This window comes from Coenobita brevimanus, chromosome 72, assembly GCF_032717465.1.
Source record: "Coenobita brevimanus isolate Jiangsu-jjx chromosome 72, ASM3271746v2, whole genome shotgun sequence".
Lineage (NCBI taxonomy): Eukaryota > Metazoa > Arthropoda > Malacostraca > Decapoda > Coenobitidae > Coenobita > Coenobita brevimanus.
The window spans coordinates 11,599,501-11,623,458 of NC_137025.1; the positions used below are offsets into that span (position 1 = coordinate 11,599,501).

At 41.5% G+C, this 23,958-nt stretch overlaps 1 protein-coding gene across 1 annotated transcript; it reads left to right on the forward strand.

The window, feature by feature from the left end:
• The first annotated feature begins 614 nt into the window (after positions 1-614).
• On the forward strand, positions 615-21,813 carry LOC145407256 (carbohydrate sulfotransferase 9-like). The gene is made up of 8 exons (XM_080278289.1): positions 615-1,046; positions 6,962-7,122; positions 11,678-11,774; positions 14,771-14,904; positions 15,758-15,877; positions 16,558-16,725; positions 18,786-18,902; positions 21,678-21,813. The coding sequence occupies exons 1-8, from the start codon at positions 615-617 to the stop codon at positions 21,811-21,813; spliced, it is 1,365 nt and encodes a 454-aa protein (XP_080134415.1).
• The last annotated feature ends 2,145 nt before the right edge of the window (positions 21,814-23,958 follow it).

Consider the following 23,958-nt stretch of genomic DNA (forward strand, 5'->3'; position numbering starts at 1 on the left):
TCTCTCTCTCTCTCTCTTTCGATAATATTTGTTTACTCCACGGTTCAAGCTCACCATGCTGTTTACACAATTATAACCCTTATTTTACTTTTTTTTTCCTCCCAGGTAATTTCTCTTCACCATTCCATTTCCCTTCTATTAATTATCTCTGCAATGCTAGCTCCACGATCCTAACTCCCTCCGTTCTTTGAATTCTCTCCAGTTTTCAGTCCTCTCATACATTCAACTTCTCCCTTTCGTTCTCATTCCACATTCTCTTAAGTCTACACCTCCCCTTCACTTCTGATGCTCAATTCTTTTATTATTCATTTGTAACTCTCCGTTCTAACTCCTTTCTACCTGTGAGTTTCTTTCTTTACTTCTCTTTTTGTTATTGTTCTCTTCACATTTCCAGCTTACAAAAATCAGTCTATTATTCTAAACTCTTACAAAATATTGGAAGCAATTCTCACTCGTGTGATCTGAAAAATTACCGACACTCTAATCCAAGAGTGATATTTCGAGTACTTGATAAGAGAATTTCCATGCTCTAGTCATTCAACATAATGCCAAGGCTAAGCGCATTTCTGATGACGAGGTCTAAACTATGTGTGGTGTTGTTAATCATGTGGACAATGTCGCTGTTCATGTTTCAACGGCTCGTCAGTGACACGGTGGATCTACTCAACCGTCATGCTGGGGAAATTGGCCACATCACCAAAGCCACACAAGTACCACCTCGCCCAGACCATGACGGCGACCAGAATCCAAGGAAAAGTGGTCATATCATCAAGGACAATAAGACACCACATAGCCAGTTCCCGGGCGAATTAATGTCCTTCTCAGACATCTCAGAGGCGGCAACCAGTATGCCAAAGCCAGAAACCACCGACACAAAAGAAAAGGTGACAGAAGAGGACCCTGTGGCACGCTGGTTACGTATGAGAGGCGAACGTCTACAATCTGTCTGCAAAAAGTACAATCCTCTGCCCAATCTCCTCACTACATTGTACTACAGAGTCTTCTTCTTCCACGATTACAACACCACCATCTGCACCATAGCAAAAGTTAGTGCTGGCAGTTAAGAAGTCATCAGTGTTATCAAAGTTAATCCTTTCACTTCACTCCCTAATAGAATTGTGAATTATTTTGAATTTACTTTAAAAGGATTTTGCTTCCGATGAATCGAATACACACACACACACACACACACACACACACACAAAGAATTCGTACTGGAGGGAATGGGGTGAAATGGAGTTGCATGAGAAGGACACTACAGTAACCAACAAGAACTGACCCTGCATGCGTGGATATGAGACTAGGGAGAGTGGTTATAAATACAAAAGCGATCAGAGAGGTAAAGAGTCACTCATCGAATCACTCAGTCTTACACAGTTTAAAGTGATATGGCAGCGTAAATGTAGACCTCAGGTACAGTACAAAGGGAAGCTAGATAAGGCCTCATAGTGATGGGGGTAATGAAGCTATCTCTCACTCCAAGTCGACAAGCTATCCTGTCCTGATAAAAATCGTCTTGGAATAAGCAAGAACATAATACGATTAAGTAGTCAGGGTGAAGAGGTTATCAGGTACAGCTGCAATGATGTTATGTAAATGACTCACCTGAATTTTGTTAAGCTGAAGAGACAGATAACAAATGGGAAATCTGGTGATGATGGTGATGGTGATGATAGTAATGATTATGGAAGAGGTATGGTGAAAAAGGAAGGGAATTATATGTTGGCCAAGATAAGGTGCGTGATTTTATAACGTGAAGAAGTCGTGTGAAGGGAGAGCATAATGAAATAAGGCGAGAGAAGCAGCTGATGCAAGAATAGAGAGGAGTCGAGGAATGGCTGGAGAGGAAAGGTAGAAAGGAAGAGACGACAGAAAAGTGTATGCAAAATATTTTTTTTTTTTTTTCGGAAAGGAAAATGTTAAAAGAATCGTTTATTCATATTTTTTTTATCTTTATTTTTTTTTTGGTGCCATTTTTATAAACCAGAGGTCTCGGCGTACTAAAAGTTAGTATGTAATTTAGCTGTTATTTTCAGGTGGCTGATCTAGACAACTAAGTTATTCTGTGAACTGGTGAGTCTGTAGTAGCTTTTTTAGTCGAGGCTTCAAGGAAACCAGGAATGTCATGAGTCTGTGCTTCTTTCTAATTCGTTAGTCTGGGTGAGATCAGCGCCTTCACGAGGAGTTTAGCTTCTCTTACACATAACAAGTAATGGAGGAGGGGAATCAAGAGAAGGAAAGATGTTTGGAAGCGACTTATCAATGTTTAGGATATTAACTTCTTTGCAAGAAGATATCTTCCCTACTCTGTATGTAGCTGTCCAGTGGTAACAGAAATTTAATACGATAAAAACATCATTTTCCAGAAAAGGCCAATGGTGACTGTTTTCAACACGTTCCCTGTGAGAATGCTGAGGAAAGGTGAATACAGACTACCGAAGTAACAAGATTCTAATGCGAAAGCAAATAATTATTTAGAAATTTGAAATGGGGAGTATTTCAAACCATATCATCATATGACATTTTTCAATGCTGAATATAATCTTGTAGGGGTAGTAAGAAAAAATAAATACAGCCATCACCGTATTGAAAAGTATAAGAAATTTGTGAGTAAGGGAAATGAATCAGCACGGTAAAATGTACAGAATGAGGGGTCATGAGATAAAGGTAGAGAGGTGTTAACGATGTACGAGTATTCCACACCATGTAATATATGAATCACGAGGCTGGCAGTTTAGGATGCTTTATTGTGGTCTGCTTGGCTCAATGTCTGTGTTTTGGTGGGAACGGTGGACATGCCGGCGGGTCAGTCTTAGAGTAACTTGGTGCGAGGAGGTGTGGTATGGAAGAATGTAGCCTCCGAGAACCTCGCATAACTTGAGGAAACTCAGTAACTGGCATGGCCGAAAATACGGGCTTAAATCTCGCCACCACCACTCTTGCAGCTTTGCATAATATGAGAATATAAACTGACGTGGCGGTATACAGAGGTGCGAAAGGAGGGAGGTTTCACGGTGATATCGTTGTACCTCCACCTCACTCACATACTTTCCTAGTCAGTATCCCACGTCCACATGGCCGGATCATTTCAAGGTACAGACATGGGCAAATGTTCAACTTCAGTCTCCTGCCAGCATTGTTTCCTTCCTTTCATATTTCTGATTCCTCTCAAAGCGACAGAATTTCTTTACTTATCATACTCTTTGTGTGTTTCATACTGTTACCATACAAGAATAGTTCACGTAACACCATTCATTACCACAGCCAGAAGAGAAAATTTTGCGTTATGTCTTTATTCAGTTGCTTCCCAGGACATCCATTTCAGCACAACAACCTTCCTTCATACATTCACGCGCTACTTCAATTATACTTATAAGCCTGGGTCACGTCTGGCACCCTAAGTGGAGGTGGCGGGATTAGTCAGTTCACCACGACGATATGAAATTGGAAAGCCGTCTTCGTGTGGTTGCACCGTTATAACTGGGAGATGGAACTGCCCGATTATACAAACGTTCGTTATCTCTCCCTATCCTGTAATTCGATGATGGTCTGCGGAGTAAGGGAAACTTTGGCATGCAGTTCATCTTGTTCACATTCAAAATAGCCTGGGACTGCAATTACTGATACTGCTATTACTACTGTAACGCAAGCGAGCATTTCATCATAATTTCATCTTGGTGTAAACTTTCAACATTCATTGTGAGGTAGTTGATCAATAATAAAAGAATAATTAAGCTAATATATTTACTTTCTCATGTTTTCTCTCTCAGTTTTCTCTCTGGATGTGCATATAGCGAGGCGCCGTAGCATTTAATCACACGCAATGTTCATTTCTCTGCTCCCGACTTGCCGTGTCAAGGAACTGCTTCTGTAAATGCTTGGCTATTCATCGAATGATATAACCCAGAAACGGGGCGATTAGCCTTGCTGATTTCACCCCCAAACATAGAAAAAAAAAAAAAAGTTCATGTAAAATTATGGGCGTAATATCCGATATTTAGTTGTTAGAATTCATGCAAAAAGAAAAAAAAAAAGTGTTACAATAGGAAATCTATATTATAATGATCCGATTTCTGCATGAGTGTTCACTTGTTATCTGAACACAGCAAAACACGTGCATGTAACGCAATTTTTGTTATAGCAAGGTACAATTAAAATGCACTAACTCGAAGAATAAAACAAATTCCAGTTCAATCGGACCACCGGTTCCCGAGTTATGAATCGTTTCTTGACCTCGAGCGGAGGCCGATAAAGGCGGCCCTTAAGCGAGTCTTATTAAATTCGATTTCATAGTGGAGCATGTCAACTGAAGCCTTCAGTACATTCCCTAGGAAAGCTGGGATCCCAAGGGGTTTCTTTGGTCTCATGAGTATATATAGGGCTAAAAACAAAATTTATTGAATGCATCTACTATGTGCTGAAACAGTCTCTCTATGCAACATAGTATAAAAGTCATTAGCCACTGAAAACCATTGCGGTCGGGCCTTGTCGTGCCGGGCCGGGCCGGGTAGTGTCGGGCCGCCCATTTCTCAGCTGAACGTAGAGTGAACATCGCTTAGCTCGCACAGCTCGCTCGCTCGTAACAGCTACTACTACTACTACTACTACTATTGTTGCTGCTGCCGCTGTCGCTATCGCCGCCGCCGCCGCCGCCGCCGCCGCCGCCGCCGCCGCCGCTGCCGCTGCCGCCGCTGCCGCTGCCGCTGCTGCCGCTGCCGCTGCTACTGCTGCCATGATGTGTAAATATAGTCTTCCCAGCAGCAGATGATTTTACTCCTCTTACGGGAGACCTGTTGTATTCAGGGTATCAATGAAAGCAATACAGTATCTAACACACCCAGCTTTGAAAATCTCCTAAACTGAATAAAGTAGCGTGAAAGTAGCAAGAAACGCACTCTGTAAACTATTACAGACTGCGTTATCGGAGTGTGTAAGAAACGGAATCTAAAGGTGCATGTTGGAAGAGCAAAGTTGTAGTCTTCGAGAGAAATGAAGTCATAGAATGTACAGTGAGGCAGGATGATGAGGAAATGGAAAATGTCAATGCATTTAAGTACTTGGGTGATGTGATGAGTAAGAATAGAAGTTAGAGGATGAGGTATTTGAAAGAATGCAACAGGGAACAACGGTTGCTGGTTCTTTGAAAGCAGTGATAAAAAATAGGAAAATGAGCATGGAAGTGAAAAATTCGCTGCATGATAGTATTGTGATACCAACTCTAACGTATGGAAGAGAAGCTCGAGCCTTGTTGGAAGGACACGAGTCAAGAGTGAGAGCAGTGGAAATTAGCTATTTGAGAGGAGCATGTGGAATTACACAGAGAGACCGACATGCAAACAAGGAAGTGAAGGGGCTTTGTGGTGTGGATGTGGATATGAAGGAAAGCATCAGGAGAAATACACTGATGTGGTTTGGCCATGTGGGGAGGATGGAGAGCGAGAGACTAATGAGAAGAGTGTACAGTATGTGAATCAGGTGAAGAGGGAGAGACGGAGGAGGAGACCCAGGAGGAGACAGTGGGATAGAGTGGAGAGGTATATGAGAGAGGGAGGGGTGAACTTAGGGGAGAGCAGCGAAATGGCGGGGGACGGGGCGATATGGAGGCGATTTGTTTCTGGCCACCCCTTCCGTGATTAAGGCTTTGGCTATAGAGAGACAGTTATGTAGTTATCGGTTTAGTAGTAGTAGTAGTAGTAGTAGTAGAAGTAGTAGTAGTAGTAGTAGTAGTAGTAGAAGTAGTAGTAGTAGTAGTAGTAGTAGTAGTAGTAGTAGTAGTAGTAGTAGTTGTTGTTGTTGTTGTTGTTGTTGTTCTTGTTCTTGTTGTTGTAGTTGTTGTAGTGGGTAGTGGTATGTAGTAGTAGTAGTTGTTGTTGTTGTAGCTCCAGGTTCCTCTCGGGGGACAGGGAGTTGGGGGATAATTGTATAACCAGGTAGCTCCACCACCCAGTTATATCGGTGTCACCACATGAAGGCATACCTCTCCCGATACCGACATGGAAAGGCAAGTCACTTCGCTACAGTGCCTGATTTTATTCCATTTTGTTCTTGCCACTGTCAGATGATTTTATTCCCTTTACGGGAGATGTTTCGAGTAGCGGCATTAAATATAGCTTCCATTAACTCCCTCGCCACAAGATATCGCTCCAAAAATGGTGACTGAAATCGTTTCTCGGTTGGCTACTAGAACTAGCTCTGAATACATCATCGTGGCGAAAATATTAAGGCGGATCATGGGGTGCCAGCTATATTGTGACGCCAAAGATTGTGTGTGTGTGTGTGTGTGTGTGTGTGTGTGTGAGAGAGAGAGAGAGAGAGAGGCCCTGGTGTCATGGAACTCATACGAATAGAACAAGATGTCCCGTACCTGTGTTTATTAAAAAATTTTGCGAAGCTATAAAGATATATAAATATTTATAATTACTGTAGTCTTACGTGGAGTGTATTGTCGAAAGAATGTACGATTTATGATGATCACTTGGAACATTAAATATTTCGAGTTATGTGTGGATATTATTACGTAATAGTGGTTCATTTATGTTTAAATTTTCTTTAGTTGCACCTCTCCTAGTCAATGAAAAATACACCAAGATATATCATACCTTGTATTCATTCTCATTATTTTATTTGACACTTGTGAGTTTTCTTGAAGACTGACAACGTATCCACGGGGACCCAGAATTAAGTGAGACAGAGGTGAGACTCAGTGCACTGGACTTGTATTTAAGCATGAAGGACGAGAACGCTTTAACGCACTTTTCTTCAAGGACTCCCCCCCCCCCCCGGCCCTTAAACACACCTATATCTCAAACAAGTCTAAATTCAAGACTTATCCCTTTTTCTCCCAGACACTTTATCCTACAGCTGATTTTCCCCTCTATCTATTCCTTTCTTCTACAACCCACACTTTCATATTTTCCACAGACTACGAGTACTTCACATTTCAATCCCTTTTACCAAACAGGCGGGATCCAGCACTTGGAGATCCCATCTGCGAAAGGTAAATGGAGGTCCGCCACGAAGCATTCCCGCTGAAAAGGATGTCCGAAGAATAGAAAAGCTGGCACAACCTGAATCCAAACTGATACAAGATATTAATGCCTCGTCCACCATCATTACTGTCAGGTATGGCGAGGAAGACCAACTGGTTTATAATTTTTGTTAGAATGCTATATACTGCTTTGTTATTTGGGACTGCGATATTAAGTAAAAAGAATGTGGTAAGAAAGTATCAGTACATTAATGGACACAAACCACATATCACACGGTCACACTATATTAAAAGAACTCATACTGTCACAGCATGCACATTACCACAGCACACACTGTCACACATAGCATTACTAAGCCTTACATACATTACACCGCTGCATCACCCAAGATGCTACTGTCCATCATACCACACTTCACACTGCCACGCATTGCACTACCATACCACACATTACCATACATCGTATTGCCACACCTCACAGTGGCACACCTAGCATTGCCACACATACTGCCACGCCTTACATTGCCACGTTTCAAATTTGCCACGTCTCACAATCTGCCGCACCTCACAATTACTCCTTACGATCACAACCACCTCACACAACCACACCTCACACTGCCACACCAAGCGTTGTCCCAACTTCACACTGCCACATAACCTACGGTCAAACTTTAAACAATCATATCACTCAATCACTTCTCACTCTACCACACCTCACATTATCATACATAGCTAACAATAGCCTACCATATTTCGTATTTCCATAACTCACACTGCCACACCTCACACTACCACACCTCCCATCTACTGCACGGAAAATATTTCCAACACTTCTGCATTTCCAGAATAACTAATAATGCATTTAACTGGAAGCTGGAATATAATAAATACCATTTGTAAATGAAACACTAGTACCAGCTTACTGGATTTGCTCCTAGGAATCATAACCATGCCAACAACCATCAATGTACTTAGACTTCAAAGCTCTCGTGTAACTTAATTAGCAATATTTGGATCTGAATTTGTTTAATTATTACTGAACAAAGATTTCTCAATGAAACAAACTTAAAACGTGGGTTATAATCGCTTCTTATTTGTTTATGTACCGGCATGTTGTATAATGGAGGTGTCCAGGTAAAAAAGTTAATCAATTGGCCGTAAAACCATCCAAAGTTGCGTTAATTAATACATATCAGCCGCCCACTTTGGCCATTAGTGATAGTAATCCTCACATACGCCACTGTTCATCTGCTTGCGTTTGCTAAATCATGTATAATTCCAAAAAGTTCTTGCAATAAGCATAATGTATTTGTTAAACGGGCATCAAACACGGCAGAGATTTCATTACTTTCTCGGATTTTCATTGAATTAAATAATTTAGTGGGGAATTTCACAGATGATAATTTATTTTTTTCTTCTTTTAAATACAAGACCAGAAAACACAGGTCGCTTTTAATTTTTAGACGTTTCTATCAGATTTTCTCCTCTTCGGCCACTCTGAGATTATTGACAAATACCTGTAAATATTTTCTCCACAAAATCTGTGCTTCATTACAATACTGAATAAAGGATCAGCTGTGTACTATAGCATTCAGGACCGAGATAATCCGCAAGGCTGCTTTTTCACATAACAAAGCTCGGGCACATAACCCGAATGTTATCATGAGGCGAAGCCAAGAGTAAACTGGGGGCATTGCTGGGAAACCCTTATTTCTTAAGCCCCGGAGCATGCGAACTCATTACTTATTTACGGTATATCCTGCTGCCAATAGACGATGCTATATACTTAGGAGAGACTTTTCGATCTTAAGGGGTTAGATGCAGCCATTCTCTGACCCCCTTCTGTGCTGTGTGGCCGCAGTATGAATGTAATCAAAATGGCTTTTATGAGTTGAAGCTGTTGCTCTTTCCAGTATCACACTATTGCTTGCAGCAGTCTTATACTTTTAGTTTCCAGTGATAATAAGGATTTTCAGTATATAAATTACTGTTATTTTAGTTTTAAAAATTGGCCTCCATTTGTTCGAGTCCTTTGCAATTGACCACTTGCAAACTCGGGGGCACAAGAAAGCTCAATTTCGACACTGATAATTTTCTTACTATTACCATAAACTACGTTTGGACAAGAAAAAATGTTCTGTAAGATAAATTTTGACATAATATCAAGTATTTGCTGCGCAATGCTGTGCCTGGATTTAGCCGTAAATGAAATGCCGAGAACTGGGGCCCCGAGCTGTGGAGGCAAAGCGTCCCTCGGTATGCCTCCAACAGACCTTGAACATGGACTCGCCATTCAAATTCCATGACCTTGCTGACCTAATCAGTTCATTGTTCCCTTCATACCGTATCACTGACAAAAGTTTGGTCGACGTTCGTCGAGGGGTTGGAGAGATATCGTGACCACAAGAGTAAACTAAGTCGACCCCATATGACTTTGACCTTTGACCCCTTGACCTTGCTGATCTAATCAGTTCATCGTCCTTTCATACAGCATCACTGACAAATGTTTGGTCGAAATCCGTCGATGGGTTCAGGAGATAGCAAACCCACAAGAATAAAGTAAGTCAGCTCCATATGACCTTGACCTTTAACCTCTTGACCTTGCCAACCTAATCAATTCATCGCCTCTTCATTTTCTATCTCTGACAAAAGTTTTGTCGAAATCTGTCTGGGAGTCCAGGAGATAGAGCCCACAAGGATAAACTAATTCGACCCGATATGACCTTGACCTCTGATTCCTTGACTTAGCTGACCTAATCAGTTCATCATCTCCTCACACTGCATCAATGACAGTCGATGAGTTCAAGAGATATCACGCACGGCCGGACAGACCAATCACTTAATGCCTTCACCAAAGGTGGGCAGAGGCATGATATGGAAAAGGTTATATCAAAGAGCATCAATATTTTCACAGTGTTTGAGAAATTATTAACTATTTTCCTTATTTACTGCTTAATCGAAGCATGCTATTGTTCAGCAACTACTTGATATTATGACAGATATTTGCTAACATTATTAGTTAAAATTAAAAAAATATATATATATATATATATATATATATATATATATATATATATATATATATATATATATATATATATATATATATATATATATATATATATATAATATCGATATTCTGAGCTTCCTTGTATTCCAAAACTGGCAAGTGTTCAGAGCAGATCTGGTCATTGCGCATGTATCAAAGATTGCCGACCAAGTGAAATAATGTGTCTCGGGATCCATCGGTAACAGCAAACAACCATCTGATGTCTGTTCGATTTAACTAGGCTTAAATTTTGTCCTTTTATAGTTTCTATCCCATTGCTCAATGACAGCCACTGGGGTTATCACGGGCCCAGAACATTTGAGATATTGCATTTTACTGTATTGTTTCAGCTGTGTGAGCGTTAAACAGTACGGAATTATATGTCATTTGGTTTCGGATGCAGCTTTACACAGCATACATGTGCAAGCTAGCTTTATCCAGTGTGTTCAGTGTGTGTATGAAAGCAAAAATTGTCTGCATTTTAACCGAGCCCGATTCAATCTGTTCAACTACGTCTTCACCATAACATAGTCCGGTTCAGTTTGTTCAACTGCGTCTTCCTCTCAACCTAGTCCGATCCAATCTGTTTCACTTTTCAAGCTGTTTCCTCGGTGCCCATGGGTGAGAGTTTTGAATTTTGCTCTAAATGGGAAGTCAAGGCCTAGTCCACTAATTCTCGCTTGCGTCAGGGCAACTCTTGTATCTTATTGAAGTTAAAAGCAAACCATTATATTCCTCTGCGTAAATCATAGGCACCTGTTTGTTAATATTACTGACAACAATCTCTTGTCGGAACAACTCTTATTTTTTTCTTGGTAATGCAAAACTATTCTCTTAAGAGTGAATCACATGAACCTAAGGGCTCGTTTACGCGATCACTGTCGGAGCATGTTTTCGAAACACGGTAACAGTGTGGTCATGTAGAGAAAATGAATTAATCAGTGTTGCCGTCGACTTCATCACTTCCCAAGCACGTCATTATTACCATGATTTTTAAAATATGCTCCGATAATGATCGTGTAAACGATCCATAGGAGTGTTACCTGTAAGTCCTGAGAAGTAAGCGTGAATCTGTTGTTTGTATTCGCTGGCATTTGTTTGTGGTGGGTTATTGATGAATATGGTGCAGTAACGTGCTGGGAAGATATGCTTGACTGGGTGCGACTGTATGATCCTAAAATGTGACATGAGTACAGACAGATGTTTTGTTTCTGTGCACTAAACTTGGATTCATTCACAGTTTGATGACTCTTGACTCCAGCCATTTTAGTTTTGTGCATAGGCGTCTCTCTCTCTCTCTCTCTCTCTCTCTCTATCCATTCATCATGCGGAATACAAATTCTGTTGTTTCAAAAGTGTTACGATGTGTTTTTGAGAGGATGGGTGTCAGTATTTGTTTGTTTAGCCACCCACTAACATACACAGTTACATACAAACATGCTGTATATGCATGCAGTCTATACTGATTTGCAAAAGGCGTGGAACACATTCGTGGTGTCTTCCTCGTAATGAATTCCAAACACTAAATCTTAAGTTCATGTGTTTTCACAGTGTTAGTTTGAGTGTTAACGAAAATAAATCTGCAAGCAAAAATAACTTCTTTTTACTGGTATCCTGCCACGCTGATGTGACGTCGACAGACACCCGTTGATTCGCCTAGTATCAACCTACCGCCAGAAGTATTACAAAGGCGTCATGATACCTTATGATCCAGTACGAGATCGGGAACGACTCGAGGTTAGTTGAAGTTTCTGCAGTGCTTCGTGGTAAGCTATAGGTCCATCTTTGACCCAATCTGCTGTTCTTTTCATCTAATTTCACGTAGCTCACTGGTAGAAAAAGGCAATGCTACGGCCTAAATCCTTGTCATACACTAGTGTTCATCTGTTATAACTTAACATTCAAGGTGGATGGATGACAACTTTATGCCAAGTTTAAGTGAAACCAGTACAGTATATATAGTATATAATCATGACGGAACATGACAAAATTTTCATGACAAATGAAGAGAAATACTGACCTTGAAACTCTTTATTTCATTCACTGTACCAGAAGACGACAAATTATACATATTCTTGATACTGGTCTCTCATTGTCGTTGACAATTTACACTGATGGACACTCATCGTAGTACAGATCAGCATCTATACAGTTGCGGACATAATTAATATTCACTTCAGAACTATAAACCTTTTCCAGTGACGTCACAGAAATCACGTGGTTTTGTTTACGACTCCATAATGGACGGCAAACTCCTCGCAGTAATGGCTGTCCAGACAGGGCTGTCAGAGGTTGAACTGTCTGATATATGCAGAAATCTGGATCAACGCCACCAAGATCTGTACAGGAACAAGATAATGTGTTTGAAGGGGAGGAGTGGGATGGGTAGGGGGTGGAGGGGAAGGGAGTTGGGTGGTGGGGGGTATTGTGGGGGCTGGGGGGCTTGTGGAGGGGATTTGGGGGGCGAGGGGTGTGGGGGTGGAGGGTTCGAAAGTTTGGGTTAGGGGGTCGTTGGGGGGTGGTGGGAGTGAGGGGTGGTGGGGGACGGTGGTGGGGTGTGGGTGGCAGGAAGGGGGGTCGGGGTAGCAGTGGGGGAGTTGGGGTGGCAGCGGGGGAGTTGGGGTGGCAGCGGGGGAGTTGGGGTGGCAGTGGGAGGGTGGTGGGGGTGTGTAGGTGGGGTGGTGGAATGTGTGAGGTGGTTGGGTGGCGGTGGGGGGATGGGGTGGAGTTGGAAGGGGTGGGGGTTGGCCCATCTGATATGAAATGCCTGCTACAGTGTCGGGTGTAGGCCGTCGGCTGCCAATTCTCCCAACTCACGGCAGCTATCCACTTCTGTTGCCTTTCCTCATTGCCTGGAAACTGGCATAAGTCTACCCCACTTCCACTTTTCTGCCTTTTCTTACAGCCGAAGGCATAACAGTGGCATAACATTGTGGAACCTGCAATTCTCTCTTTCTAGACGTCCGGCAATTTGCCGTTCAGTATGGCGACGTAAACAAGTCACATGACCCTTGACGTCACGTGGAAAAGACCTACGGTCGCGGCGCGCGACTCAGATTGTTATTATCGTGCCCTGGCAACCTACATTCAAAAGTGCGTCTGATTTCGTGTATAATGTGAGACGCATGTGATTCGTGTATAATAAGTTCGTGTATAAAAATATTCGTTTATAATATATTCGTGCATAATCATATGATTTGTGTATAATATGATACGAAATCGGACGCACGTTTGAATGGTAGGTTGCCAGGGTACGATAATAACAACCTCACAGTCGTGCACCGCGACTCTAGTAACGGTGGGGCGGTGTGTAAAGAGTTTCACGTCCAAGTGATACAGAAAGCACAACGAACTATATATAATATCATGTAGGAGTTTCATTAGTGTTCAAGTAAAGAGTGAACAGATATTATTGTCTGCAGCAATAGGTGAAACAAAACTTCAGAAGCTAGACAGATTTCTGACGATAATGGGCTAAAACTGAATTAACCCCTTCAATACTCTTAGGCCTTTGAAGGGTCTTGCAACCTTCAGACAATTTAAAGCAACTTAGGAAAGCCTCCTATCCAAAGGGCTAACGAAGGGCGTAGCTCACTCTCCCGGTTTGAAAAATTCAAAGCCGAACAGAAGAGTGTCGGCAAAATAAATTTATTAGAGGCTGCTGTAGTTCATACATTATGTATACAGTACATGACATGTAGGACATTATGAATACACCCATAGGGTTTTCATTATCTTAGCAAGATATACATTCAGTTTTACTTATGAATACACCCATAGGGTTTTCATTATCTTAACAAGATATAGGCTAAATTCAATTTTAGTTTTTCTTTGCATAAGTAAGAGCATACGTTTTTATTCTCTGAGCACGAAAACGTCTATTTGTTTGTTATATTTTGACTGTCGCATGACGATTATACAGGGTGCTTCAATAAAGTTAACACTTACATTGTAATAAAATATAACTTTCAACACACCGGTACTAGATCATTTAGAGATTCAAAGAGTCAAACAGTTTCCACTCTCCTTCTTTACTGCAAGATCAGTCACGCTGCCTGCTCAGTCAGCCGCAAAGTACGGTATTAAAATATTTCCCATATAGCCTAAGTGATAACATTTTGAAGTACCCTGTATATTGCAATGGAGAGAGACCTTACAGGCTGGGGGGGGAGGGCAGAAATAATCTTCATTCACTCATTTAGTGATAAGAACCCTTGTTCCTCTTAACCTGGTTACTATCCAACAATTTTATTGAACTCAGGAGATACCGACGAAACAGAATAGTCAGTCCTCTCCCTGGGTGAGGCTTTGCCAAGCTTCTCCTAAGCACTAAGCTGACCGAAATTGTCTGGCGATAGCCAATACAAAAAGTTACAACTTTGAAGCGGTTATGAAATAGCTTACAGAATCATTTCCACCATTCTTAGTTCCCACTGCCATTGTTGAGAAAGCTTAAAATCTTACCTGAGAAAGCCCCACACTGACGCTTAGATATGAATCAGAGACAGTGGAACTTATGTCCCTGTCAGTTCAGTTGCGGCATAAATATTGAATCACTATTTAACAATGAATAATGAGTGATGACTTTCCAGACCAGTTATGCGAATTTCGGAGGTTAATAGTCTTTTCAGAATATTGTGGAAGAGGTTCATAAATGCTCTGCTAAAAAAAAAAAAAGTGGATCGATACTTTCGTCCGCATTTATACAAGATGAATTTCCTATTACCCCTTAGAAGCGGTTGCCTGGAGCATCTTGGAGTGCCAGGATCCATCAATTTTGGATCCCCGCCCTTCACACGAACAACCTCCTCCCGCCAGACCTGCACCTCACCCTTGGCCTTGATGCCCCATTTAGCCCCAACATGACGTGAGTCCTTTATTTACTTATCTGTCTTCACATTACTGTATCTGCTTGCCTCGTACTGTATGCGTTTTAATTTATGCAGAGAGAGAGAGAGAGAGAATACCTATGACTGCAAGAAAATTTCCGCTCGGAAAGAATATTACATATTTAAAAACTCGACTGATTACGTTCCCAAGAACATTTTTTTTTAGCCGGTAATAAGGAGGAGGCGGCTATATTCTTTACATGACTATTGGTGCCTACGCTGAAGTGTACTAAACTCAGTAAAAAATCATAATTATTTTGTATATAATTAACTGCACAAATTATACGTTTTGATTTCTAAAGCTGTGAAGCTAATCTGTGGACACCCTACACCAGTATTCCAAATCCGTTTTTCATATGTAGAAAACATTAACTACAGCACTTTTTACCAACTTGATGAAAATAAGTTACCTCTTTTAGCTCAGGTACCCTAATAGGCAAGTGGAGGGTCGTTTTGACCAATAACCGTGAAGAGTCAGTCCAGTTGCATAACTAAGGCTCATCGAATGTCATGCAGCAGTGACAGAGTATTTTAGGCGTGAGGGCCTGCAATGGGGGCCTGATTTCCCCAGGTAAAATCGGAGTATAGTTATCTTTTACAAATGTATGGGTCGGGAACAAAAGTTCTGTTGTGTTTTCTGCACCTCCCTTCATAGACATGATGGCATTCATCAATCCGTGACAACTGGCAGTGATGACTATTTGGCCTCGCATAAGTGGTGTAAGGGTCATTTGCATCGAATTCGCCGAGTAAATTTGTAAAGTCCAAAGAGAAAACGTAAGGGAGGAGACAGGACTTTTGTTGCCGACAGTACTTTTTCTGGTGTTTCAGATATTCGACTGACGTGTACTCTCGGCTGCAGAAGACCCTCAAGCCCCGCCTCACCTTCACACAGTTCCTGCGTCATGTAGTGGCCACCTTCTCACCCGGCCAACGCCCCGACGCTCACTGGTCAGTCACTACATCTACCACTCACGGCTACGGTTTGACTATAGTGCATTTAATTTAACCTGACAATGCTTAGCCTCTTTCAGCTTAGTTGAATTCCAAGTGGAGTCAGATTGAAGGAAAAGCTGACTAATAACCAAGGAGACTCATTCCTCAGCCGTACCTCAGTCGCATCGAATTTTATGCATCCACGATACAGTATCCTAACTATGAGTGATCCAAATATGTCAAATGTGAAAAAGAAACAAATAACAGCCGTACAGACATGAGTGCAGCCCGAGTTTCTTTCACTTTCACAACGAGTCCTTTTCAGTGGCAAAGATGAGACTTGTCACTCTCCCGTATAATATTTACGAAGACAAATGAGACATGTCATTCTCCCGAATAATATTTACGAAAACTATGTCCACATCAGAGAGAGATAGGAAACACAAACAATTAAACTGGTGTTGTATGGCCAATGAATAATACTGTAGAAGAAGTGTTACAGTTGCCCTGAAGTAGCAGTAATAAATTTTAAAAAAACGTATAACTTTGTCTTAGAACTGACTACATCCACAAGCGCAGCCGTGTTATTTCCACAACCACTCAGTAAGACTTTACCTGATTTAAGTAAAACCTGAAAGTAACAGAAATATTCTATAAGGTCGTGCAAAGGAAATTACCAAATCACTCTGTTTTAGGTCTGACATCAACAGCGAGTGTAGCCCCTGTTATTTCCACTACCAGTACGTGACAAAGGTGGAGTCCATGTCCCAGGATCTCGAGTATATCTTTAAGGTGCTCAGGATTCCCGCTACTTCCAGCATTGTCGAGAACCAGCATACACCCAACGATGGCGATTACTATGCGTAAGTATAACAAAACCATAAAATTTGCAAGGTATTATTTTTAATCAATACATATATTTTGTTTCATACTTTCTATCTATCCTGTGGGCCACAGTAGACCTTCAATCCGTGACGTATATATAGTTACTTCCTACTATACTCTTTTCACTTTAACTAGGCGCAACATTGCTATCTGTTCATCCTGCGCGCTAAGTATTACCAACAGATTAACAGTACGACTTCATACTAATCACGAACATGTGCTGTGGAAAGGATATAGAGCCGTAGTTTTGTCTTCCCCCATTAAGCTATAGGAATTGAGGTGCAGAGCGACGAAAATATCAGCCTATTCAAAATGAATGAACTATAATTTCAGGCGCATGTATAACTTGGGAAATGCCACATACTGAAGCTGACAATGAATGCTACATTACTTTTCCAGAGCGAAGAATGTCTCATACACTGAGTAAAATAATCTGCAGACATCAAGAATTGTGTGTGTGTGTGTGTGTGTGTGTGTGTGTGTGTGTGTGTGTGTGTGTGTGTGTGTGTGTGTGTGTGTGTGTGTGTGTGTGTGTGTGTGTGTGTGTGTGTGTGTGTGTGTGTGTGTGTGTGTGTGTGTGTGTGTGTGTGTGTGTGTGTGTGTGTGTGTGTGTGTGTGTGTGTGTGTGTGTGTGTGTGTGTGTGTGTGTGTGTGTGTGTGTGTGTGTGTGTGTGTGTGTGTGTGTGTGTGTGTGTGTGTGTGTGTGTGTGTGTGTGTGTGTGTGTGTGTGTGTGTGTGTGTGTGTGTGTGTGTGTGTGTGTGTGTGTGTGTGTGTGTGTGTGTGTGTGATTGGACTGAAGGGATTAAGAAAGGGCTGAATATGAGTACAGGAATGTATGTTATTACCTTCTGTATGACATTTTGTCTGGTTTTCTGTTAGGTATTCACATCCAAAATTTTCAAGATGGTGAATAAAGGTCAGAGAATTGAGATGGGGCTTATGTTCGTCACCAGTGGGTTCATAACGCTGAAATACCGATGATTATAGTGGTGGTGGTGATGATGATGACGATAATGATTCCTACATCTTTCTTAGAATAATAACAAAAAGAGATAAATTAGTTTATGACTTTGAGAAGGTATTAACAATGAGTAGCAGCAGCAGTTCATGTTGCTTAACCCCGGTCCACCTGGCGAAGCAGACCCATCGACTGCTGGTAAACTACTGCCCTTACGTTGTCGTCCCATAGAATCCTTACACTGTTGATGTATCTGCATTTCAGTGTTGTGTGAGCTTTGCAGTGATCCACTGCGTATGTTATGCTGTGTGGACCTATTCTACATGCTGGGTACATGTCAACTGTGACTCCTCCCAGCCTGAATCTAAGTTGGTAATTGAGGAGGGCAGGATGATGTCCCGATCAAAGCCTAGTTAGGTGTACGCGATCAGCTCTATTTAAGGATACCTCTGATGGTGAATATTAGGAGGGGGGATCTGTATTACAGTGTTCTGCGAGGCAGTGTACAACCCTATGTACGGAATATATCTGTAGGTATTTCTACATTGCTGGTGTTGTAATGTCTCGCGATGGAATGTTGTTGAACAGAGTCTGGTAATGTTAATCCAGTGATGGTTTTATGTGCCTAGTTTGTGTTGTAAGACTCTCAAGTACAGTAATGACAGGGGTGGTGTGTTTGCACAGCTGCCGCTTAAAATAGCGTGTCCAATATTCTCTAAAAGAGAAGACTAGTTTCAAATTGTGAGTTGTGGGAATGGTTTTGAAGCAGCCAGTGATGGGGAGATGGCGTTGTTCTGTACGACATGTTAGGCACTGTACTAGGTGTTTGATAGGATGGGGACCTATGCCGGGGTGGCACAGCACATCACTGATTTGATATATTATTCGTAGAGTAGCGACAGTGTTCCTATTTGTTGATCAACGTTTGTCCCTGTAAGCGCCTTGAGTGCGTTGAATATGGGGGTGCACCACCTCTTGATGTCTACTATGTTGTCCACGAAAGTAAGTCCAGAGTCATAAGTATGTCACTCCAAGGATCTTATTGAAGCTAGTTTCTGGCACACAGGTACACTGTTCAGTGTGATGTTAGATGAGGTACCTGTGCTTGCGCTTGTTGCTGGTGATGATCGGGGTGGTGGATTTAAGTGGAGCTACTGTCAGCCTGTTGTCCTTGACCCAGGCCTGGAGTGTGCTGAGTAAGTCTTGTTGCAGTGTGCAGGCTGTGTTTGCAATGTGCCGTGAAGTTGTTATGGTGCTGCCCTATGCACAAGGGGCAACATTTGTGAGCGGTTGAGTTGTGGGAATGTCATGCATGTACTCGTACAAGTAAAGGAACATAGCCGTGTGGAGCTCAATCAGTAAAAGTTTGTGTTCGTGAATACCATGAACTAAAGCATAAAATGTACTGTCTACCAGGTAAATAGTCGGCAAGCCAACATTTGGTGTTAATCTCCATGTTTGTGTTGTACATTTTAGTGATTAGTTTGCGTCGGTTGATGACATCGAATGCTTTACTAATGTCTATCGTTTTAAGAAATGTAAGTTGAGCGCGTTGTACATTATTGATACCATCAAATGCATGTTGTGTGGAACTGGTTTGTAGAGATTTTGTGGACTGTTGTTTTCTAAACCCGTGTTGTTAATGAACAAAGGGGTTATGACTTGTGGCCTTTTTTTTTCTCTCTCTCTCTGTTTTTTAACGATCATATGTTCAGTTATCCTCGATGGCGGGCAGAGTAGTGTTATGGGTCTGTATGGAGAAGGGTATACGAGTACTGAGTCCTTGCTCTGTTTGCGCATAGTTATGACTGTTTCATGTTTCCAGATGTTGTTTCATGTTACCAGGTGATGGGAATGCTACAATGTGCATAAGGAGTTGCTGATGTTTGTGAGGGCCTGGGTGTCATGCGGTTTCAGGTGTAGTTCACTGATGCCATTAGGCCCTGTACTTGTAGATTTCCTTGTTTTTATTGCTGCAATGAAGGGGCTACGTTGTGGTTGAGTGAAAGACAGCCTATGCAAAGAAGTGTGTGCTGGTGAAAGAAGGGATGCCCTGGGGGGTGGTAGTGATGGCGACATGGGTTTTAGAAGTGCTGTTTGCGATTTAGTAATGACATTAAGAGTCTTCAACAGACGAAAATTGGCAGTTGGGTGGGTAAATATTGCTACAAAAGTTGGCTTTTTTTTCTGCGTTCATTTTGTCAATTCCGTCATTTAATTACGAGAGCATTTTGATGGTGTCTTTTGTATGTTGAAGAGGGATGTACTGTTTGAATGAGTTGCGTTATTTTACGAGGTGAGCCATCTCTGGTGTAAAGTTTAGGTTCCTGTTTTGCCTCATAGGATACGGTGCTTGCCTGCATTAATCATGATATTAAATTTCATAATGAGCTTGTTGATGTTGGAGATAGGTATGATGTTTATATGCTGAAGTGCTGTTCTGTTTCTTGTGAATTCTGTCCAGTCTGCTTCCTTGTAGTTTGTGTAAGTGTTCTCTAATCGCTATAGTTTAAGATTATTCTTGTAGTGACAATGATGGAGAGGCGGAGGTGATATGAAGGGAGTTTGGGTTTTGTCCTCTAGATGGTGGGGTGTGAAAGTCTGGGCGAACAGAATATAATGTCAGGGGAGAAAGGAAAACGGAGCGCTTCGTGTGGGATGTGGGTGCATTGTGAAGTGTAGCTGAGAAATTACAGTAGATAGACAGATAGATAGATAGATAGATAGAGATGGATAGATAGACAGATTGATATATATATATATATATATATATATATATATATATATATATATATATCATTGAACTGTGTTGCACCGCCAAAGCTTCGGTGCTTGTCTTGGTTATGTGCTTATCTAGAAGTTTTTTCAGTGTTAATTCCCTACTTATGATATGCCTGCGTGTGTTCGGACGCGAAGCTGAGGACTGTATTGCACTGATATGGCATGGGACGTGTCAGGGGGAATGTAGTGTTAAATATGTTGAATTCTTGTGTGTGACTGAGTTAACACTAAATGACTATTTCTGATGCAATATCAGGCTTGGAGAGTTATTGTATTGTCTGTGCTGTGTCTTTGTAGAGGATGGGTTTGTGCATTAAAGTGATGAGGCCAGCAGTTCTGTCTGTAAAGATGTGTCAGTAGCGTCCAATGTGTGTTCATGTTTGCGTGTGAACCTTGTTTTTTGTAGGTGTGTACTGTGTATGTTGTGTTTTTTAATAATGTCCGTAATTTGTGGTGTTTTAGAGAGGAGGCCATCAACAATGCATTGTACTGTGTTTGCGTTACGTGTTCGGAGCGGTGCCTGTCTAATATAGGTCTTTGTTGTAGGTCCAGTGGTGTGTGCCGGAGATGAGTTGTGGTGGCAATGGTTGTGTGAGTAGGGGAGTTGTTGGAGAGGGTCGGGGAAACTGTGTTTGTGGCGACACACCTGTTACATACCCATGTGCTGTGTTGTTGTCTAGCATTTGTTAGTGTAGTTCATGTGCAGCCATTCTCTGCAATAATTGCATTGAACATATCCACGTGGTACGAGTAGTTAGTGCTTGTAATGTGTGAGGAGGAAACCAGTCTTGTTTGTGTCTCGAGATTGTTCTCAGTGTCTCCGGGAAGTGTAATAATATAGGCTTAAGCATAACTGCCACTGTACTCCATAACATAAGGGTATTTTCCATTTAAATAGACAAAGGTCACAAAATTCAATAAACGTGACTTCCATAGATCATTCTATCATTTACAAAGTAGTTCCTGTGAGCTTATCTCTTCAGTACGATGACGTCTTAGCATTTATTCTTGTCTCCACTCAAAATGGTTGGATTTAGAATAGTCTTCATGGACTCGTCCCGTACTAGCAGGTTCTACTAAGGTGAATATACCTGTCAGTAGCAAGCCGTCGTCGTTCTGCTGAAGCTGTAAATTTCGTTCACACGTCCATCATTTCATCTTCCGATACTAAGTCCTCATTACATTCACAGATACTACAATGAGGTTCCCATTGAGGTAAGGCATCAAGTGTACAAGTGCTTCAAGATGGACTTCGAAATGTTTGATTACAGTCTTCCGGATGGCTTCTTGGACCCGAAATCTACCACTGAAAATCAACGATCCTAAGCTGACAGACGCTCTACATGTCGTTCGTAATTACTGAGTAAGATATATCACTTGCATTTGACGAATAAAGTAGTTTCGAAAGAAATAGTAGCTGTAGTGGTCATTTTCTACCTATCACTCTATTGTCAGTGCCTTAGTCCCGTAAGGGATGGCGACAAACAAATCGCCTCCATGTCTCCCGGGCATCTGCCATTTGGCTGCCCTCCTTCCATCCCACCCTCCCTCATTCATAGCTCTCTCCATTCTATCCCTCCATCTCATCCTTGGTCTCCCTCACCTCCTCTTCCCCTCCTTCTAATTCACATACGCTCTTCGAGTCAGTCTTTCATTCTCCATCCTCTTCACATTGCCGGTTTCTCTTAATACTTTCAGTCACATCTATATCAAGACCACAACGCTCCTTTACTCCTTCATTTGTCTGTATATCCATATAACCCCTGTTAAATAACTTATTTCCATTGCTCGCTCTTGACATGTGTCCTTCCGGCAGGGTGCAAGCTTCACATCCGTATTTTAGATTGAAAACCACAATACTATCATACAGCAACTTCTTTTCTTTCAGTGCTGACTTTCCTGTTTCTTAGCACTGCTTTCAATGAACCAGCAGCATTTCTACCCTGCTGTACCCTTTTAAGCACCTCATCATCTAAACTTCCATCCTTACTCATCACACTATCTAAGTACTTTAATCCAATCACATTCTCCATTTCCTCACATCCATCCGAACTGTGCATGCTGTAACTTCATTTCCCTCAAAAACCGTAACTTTACTTTTGTCTACATTCATTTTTGGATGCTACTAGCAGGGGTACCCGGCGTTCTCCGGGCCAAAAAGGCGAACCCTTCAATTCTATTTGCTCCAGTTCAATATTTCTTTCTACTCCAAAATGACCATGTACCTCTCTTGCTTCTGAAGAGGGATTATAAGAGGTCCAGGAACTTTATATTTCAGCTTTCGCAGACTAATGCATAGTATTTATGCGCACTTGTTTACTAAAAAGGTGACCTCAAATGACCTCCGACCAGTGACCCTCGTATGACCTCGAAGGTTAACCTCACACAGCCTATGTCATAGTCCGAACTGGAGGTCATATGAGTCCCCATGCCAAAAATTGGTCTGCTGGGTCCAGTCGTTCGAGCATGAATTACTGGTGACCTCAAATGACCTCAGAGGTCAACCTCACATAGCCTATTTCCTAACTGGAGGTCATGTGAGTCTCCATGCCAAACATTGGGCTACAGGGGTATCCGGCATATTCAGACCTGGGTCATTTCAGGTCACTTTACCAGTGACCTGAAATGACCCAGGTCTGAATATTGACCCCTCTAAAACCATCCATGGGTCACTCTGATTCAGAATATATATGGGTCTGTGGGTCTCTGGCCCATGGTTTGGGTATGATTGAAGGAGAAACAAACAAACAATGCAGGTCCTTTATACTGTATATATAGATGTCCTACATACACCCCAAGCAAATTCATCAGGCCTTGCAGCTCACATTCATCATTCTGCACTTAACAAAACAGTATCGCCGGAAATCAACACTACAGAAAGTTCCCACTCCCCACCCACTTTCAGTAAAAGACTCTAACATCACCACAAATGACACACACCTATATCAATCATTCAGATCAAAGAACTCACTCAGTTCACTCTCCACACGCAGTGCAGCCCTAGTGCCATGATACATAATCTTCACAATACTCAGTAACTTTCCACCATCTCCCTAAATAATTTTCTAAGTCCCTGCCCATCTGCCCTGTCATATGGTTTCTCCAGATTAATGATGGCAGAGTACATCTTCTTTCCATTCTCTAGATACTTTTCCACTAAACATCTTAGAATGATTATCTGATCTGCACAGTCCCTTCTGTTCCTAAAGCTCCCTTGTTCTTCTCCAACTAATTCTTCCATTGTTACCATACATATATATATATATATATATATATATATATATATATATATATATATATATATAGATAGATAGATAGATAGATATATATATATATATATATATATATATATATATATATATATATATATATATATATATATATATATATATATAGTGTCATTGGGGTATATATTACGGTGCACACTTAGCCCTTAATTAATCACCAAAAGGGATAAGGTAAAGCTCACAA

Bases quoted from the DNA above. Each gene is read 5' to 3' on its own strand.
- LOC145407256 (XM_080278289.1), top strand. From the start codon at position 615: ATGTCGCTGTTCATGTTTCAACGGCTCGTCAGTGACACGGTGGATCTA. The intron at 14,905-15,757 runs GTGAGTCCTTTA...CTGGTGTTTCAG, and splicing joins CCATTTAGCCCCAACATGAC to ATATTCGACTGACGTGTACT. The intron at 18,903-21,677 runs GTAAGTCTTGTT...TTACATTCACAG, and splicing joins CCAGGCCTGGAGTGTGCTGA to ATACTACAATGAGGTTCCCA.